The sequence below is a fragment of the Pteropus vampyrus genome, unplaced genomic scaffold, assembly GCF_000151845.1.
Source record: "Pteropus vampyrus isolate Shadow unplaced genomic scaffold, Pvam_2.0 Scaffold20, whole genome shotgun sequence".
Taxonomy (NCBI): Eukaryota; Metazoa; Chordata; class Mammalia; order Chiroptera; family Pteropodidae; genus Pteropus; species Pteropus vampyrus.
The window spans coordinates 350,380-354,960 of record NW_011888801.1 but is presented as its reverse complement, the minus strand read 5'-3'; the positions used below and the strand labels follow the sequence as shown (position 1 = coordinate 354,960).

The 4,581-nt window shown below is 55.0% G+C and overlaps 1 protein-coding gene across 1 annotated transcript; it reads right to left on the bottom strand.

The window, feature by feature from the left end:
* Nucleotides 1-485: 485 nt before the first annotated feature.
* On the bottom strand, nucleotides 486-2,658 carry DDIT4 (DNA damage inducible transcript 4). The gene is made up of 3 exons (XM_011355201.2): nucleotides 2,520-2,658; nucleotides 2,137-2,395; nucleotides 486-1,862 (listed from the first exon to the last, which is right to left on the bottom strand). The coding sequence occupies exons 2-3, from the start codon at nucleotides 2,333-2,335 to the stop codon at nucleotides 1,369-1,371; spliced, it is 693 nt and encodes a 230-aa protein (XP_011353503.1). The 5' UTR covers nucleotides 2,336-2,395; nucleotides 2,520-2,658; the 3' UTR covers nucleotides 486-1,368.
* Nucleotides 2,659-4,581: the final 1,923 nt, after the last annotated feature.

Genomic DNA, 4,581 nt, shown 5'->3' with positions numbered 1-4,581 from the left:
TTCTTGGTGATCCTGCTCTCTAGCCTTTTTATATCCACAGATGAAATTTGTAATTTTCATGACTGCAGAAAATTACAGAAAATTTGTAATTTTCACAGAAGAGTGCCTCTTGCAGTCCTTCCAGTGCCTGTAAGGACCTTGGGCTTAGGGGGCCCTTGTGCCTAAGCCTCCAAACCCAGGGCAGCCAGGTGAGTGAGCTCTCCCTACTGAGCTCTCCCTACTGAGACTGGTTCTGTGGGAGATCCGACACACTCCTTACCTTCCAAGGCTTTCTAGCACTTTCCCTTGGTAGCCTCAACCAGCACAGAGCTAAGGGAGCCAGGCTTCATGGCACAGATGGCACACAATCTACATACCTCCATTACCAAGCTGACAGGGAGCATCGGAAAGGGATAAACACACAGGTTGACCTGAATCTGATGAAACTCACCTTTTACCAGCACCCATCTCACTCCCTTTTATTTCACGGCACTAATGAGACTCAACCGTTTTAACAAACATTTTTTATTAGAAAAGTAAAAAATATTGCATAGGTCTTAATACTTGAACATCAAGTGTATTCATGAACAGAGTATCTTCATGTAAACAGTTCTAGATGGAAGACCCAGATGGCACTCCTCTGGGTGAGGGGTTCCAGCCCCCACCCCATCAGCCCTACCCCTCACAGATAAACTCTTCAGTACAGTGGGGGGATGGGCCAAACGCAGCTCCCAGGTGTATTTTCTTCAAGTGTCAAAGATCCTCCAAAGTGATCCCAACACCTACCCCTTCCTACTCTTACATTCATGAGTCTGTAAGATAGCTGCCTAGAACAGGTCAGTAGTGAAGCTCCAATCAAAAATAAAACAAAACAAAAAACAAAAAAACAAAAAACACAAAAGATGCCAAAAAAAAGTACAAACACATTTGGCCCCTTCAGACCATGAGATACACACAAAACACCTCCATAACCCCCACCCCCACCCCCCACCAGGGCCGGCTACCATGAGCACACACAGCTTGCAGAGGCCAGTGCAGCCCAGCTGCTCTCCTGGCTGTCAGACCACTGTTGTCTTAACTGTCAGTAACAATAAAAATAATAAAGAACATGCTACATACACATCCAGCCAGAAGCCTGGTTGGCCCCTAAACCTTTGTTTCATGCTACAGTACTGAGAGACAAGCGTGTGCCCCCAACAGGAAGCCACCTGCACACACCTCAGTGAACTTCCCAGAAAACACTTTCCACCTCAACCTTCTTCCCCTCAGGTGGCTATTGTCAGTATTATAAGGACAGGCATCAGTCCCTTAGCTCCTACCTGCCAATGTCCACCCCAAAAGTTGTCTCTGCTGCGGGGGCAGTGTCAGCCCCTCCCCCCAGGCCCAAGTTCAACACTCCTCAATGAGCAGCTGCTCGGAGCTGTACAGCTTCTTCTTGATGACTCGGAAGCCAGTGCTCAGCGTCAGGGACTGGCTGAAGCCAGGGACGAAAGGAGAGTTGGCGGAGCTAAACAGCCCCTGGATCTTGGGCCAGAGGCGTGAGTCCAGGCGCAGCACGAGGGTCAGCTGGAAAGTGGGCACTAGGCTGGGGTCGAGGGCCAGCTGGCCTACGCTGTGGCAGCTCTTGCCCTGTTCTACGCAGACGTCAAGCAGCGCCCCCCGCAGGCCGCATGGCTCAGTGTAGGACAGGCGCAGTAGTTCTTTGCCCACCTGGCTCACCAGCTGGCTGGGCATCAACAGGCGCGCCGGGCGCCGCGAGCCCAGCCGCGCCTGGGCCAGGCTATCTTGTAGCAGCTGCATGAGGTTGGCACACAGGTGCTCGTCCTCAGGGTCGCTGAGCAGCTCGAAGTCGGGCAGGGACACCCCATCCAAGTATGCTGCGTCTAGGAGGAAGAGCACACAGGGAAGGATGTAAGAGCAGCTCTGAAAGAGGGAGATGCTGTTTCGCAAAGAAACCAGCACTCATTTCCCACTCCGTGCCTCAGTTTCTGTCTCAGGCTCGTACCCTACAATTCCCCCTCCGCCCCCGGCTCCTCTACCCCTCCGCAATCTGGGTTCTGACGGGATAGGAAGCCAAGGTGGTTTTGACTCCTTACAGCGCGGCTTTCCTCTCACCTCCCCGGCCCGAGTCGCGTCCTGCCCCCGCCCACAGCTTACCTTCCTCCGGCCCAAAGCCACTGTTGCTGCTGTCCAGGGACTCGCAGTCCGAGCTCTCCAGGCTCGCGCAGCGGCCGAGGCCCTCTTCTCTGGCCGCCGACCTCCAGGCTGAGCGCGGTGGCTGATCTGGGGTGGGAGTTCGGGACAAGGACGAGGACGAAGAGGACGACGACGAGAAGCGATCCCAAAGGCTAGGCATGGTGAGGACCGACACCAGGACGTCTGCAGATGAGCTCAGGGTGCGGGAAAGCAGAAGACGCTGCAAGACAAGAAGGGCACGGACCTGGCGTCAGTCTGTGGGTAGGACCAGACTGCGAACGCAAGGACCCTCACGGCTGAGGCCTCCCGGCGCAGGGATTAACACACAGGGAAGAGACACTCACCAGCTAGCGCGTCAGCGAGAACTGCTAGGAGAAGTGCCGCTTGAATGGGTGCGCGAACTGGTGCCAACTCCCGAGCGCTGCCCAGACTTGTCTCTTCTACCCACCCGCACCTCCCCCCTTGTCTTGCTGCGGTCCCTAGCACCAGCGCGGCGAGACCTATAAGGACTAGCTCGGAGGAGCCACGCCCCTTTTGCGCTGCAGCCCAATCCAGACCCGGGAGTGTGGCCCACCTCGGCCAATAGGCTCCGGGCGCACGTTCGCAACGTTCTCTCCTGCCCGGTGACAGCGGCCTGGACCCGCCCCCGTTGAGCCCCAGAACGCTCCCTGCCGAACCCCAAGCCATGGCCACGCCCCCTTTCTGGAAGGGATCCGCGGCAGCTGCAGCTGCCAAAGTCCCCGAGGGCGCTTGCGGCAGGGGAGGATCAAGGAAGGCTTGTTTATTATAGGGTCGTGTTGCTGGGGGAGGGGGTAGCCCATGTCCGCGAGGTAGTAGAGGCCGGGGAACTTGAGGAAGCGTCGGGCAGGAGTTTAAAGCGGTTGCCCCCAGCACCTAGGAGCCTGTGAACTAAGGGCACAGCTGGGCGCACAGTGGATGACTGTGAGACGGAGGCGCGGGGAGCAGACGTTAACCCGGCCGGCCCTCGCGCACGTATCCCTGAAGGATCCAGATACAGATTTGGAGTCCAAAGACTGGGCAGCTCTGGACACCGAGCAGCCCACCTGCCCACCCGCCTGTTACACTACAGCCTGAGGGGATAGGTTAATGAAGGAGTCCGTGCCCCCCATATGCTCCTGGCCCCCAAATCGTGTCCGCTCCTATCTCCCAACTGCTCCCAAGGAGAGGGATTGGGGAGGGTGGTTATTGGAGTGTTGATGGGCTCGGGTTCCCAGCGCCTGGTCCTGGGGCTGAGAACAGGGACCCATATCAAATAGACACACTGACCCACCCACCATCCCAATAGATAGATGTCCGCGGTGCGCTGGTGACTCCCCGGCTCGCTGCGGCCGAGAGCCCCCGGGCTTCCGCCGGGTCCTAGCGCCCCTCCTGCTAAAGTGCTTTGTGTAAAAGACCCAGAGAGTTGCATCAGGACCGAGGACCTAGATCTCTGGAAAAGCCCGGGAGTGCAATTGCCATCCCCTGTTTCGTCATTCAGGCGGGGCCACAGGAAATCTGGCCTGACGGCGGTACTCGGAAACATAGTGATTGCCGAGGATGGGAGGAGGTTCGGACGGTGTCGACCTTTATTTCTTAAAAAGTTCATCAGTCTGGAACACTGGGATCCTGATGGAATAGGGACCCAAACTTACATCAGATGCTTACGCCCCGGGGCGGGCGGGAACCTAACCAGATCCGACAGGTGGGCCTCGCCTCCCGGCAGGATTGCGCAGTGACTAATGACTATGGCTGGAGAGGTCGAGCCACTGCCATCCCCACCCCCATCCCCATTTTAAAAAGGCTGTCCCTTGGGCCAACCGGGCAAATCTAGACCCAGAACTGGAGAGGACCGGAATTCAAGCCCTGCACCCCACCCCCCATTTCCAAGATAGGAAACCACCTCTGGGGACAAATTTATGGATAAAATATAAAGTAAGGGACTCAGATTAGAAGATATCTTCAAAGACTGCAGCAGAATAGAATAGTCATTTATCTTCTGGGGCTTTCAAGGCCTGAACACGAGTGTTTTTCTATCCTGTCACTTGCTGGAAGCCTTAAAGACACCAGGTCCCAGCAGTTAGGTGAAGAGCTTGGAGGGCTGGGAGTAGATGACATCCTTTTGAGAGCACCCTGTACTAAAGGGGAAAGAAGAGAGTTGGGAGTGACCTGTGTGGATGTATCTTACTGTCACCCAAAAGAGAATATCAGAGAATTACTCCATCAGAGGACCATTCACTCCTCTCACCAGGCTGACTGGGCTGGGGACACCTGAGACAGCAGGAGATACTTAGGGTATTTTCTTTTTCTCCTCTCTGTCTCTCTCAGGAAAAAAATATATATATATTTTAGAAAATTGGAACACTAAAAAAAATTTTTAAAATGGATCTTAATAAGCAAAAGAATCTA

Excerpts from the sequence above, each read along its gene's own strand:
- DDIT4 (XM_011355201.2), bottom strand. The coding sequence starts at position 2,335 with ATGCCTAGCCTTTGGGATCGCTTCTCGTCGTCGTCCTCTTCGTCCTCG. Across the intron at positions 1,863-2,136 it reads TGGCTTTGGGCCGGAGGAAG|ACGCAGCATACTTGGATGGG; the intron begins GTAAGCTGTGGG and ends TCTTCCTCCTAG.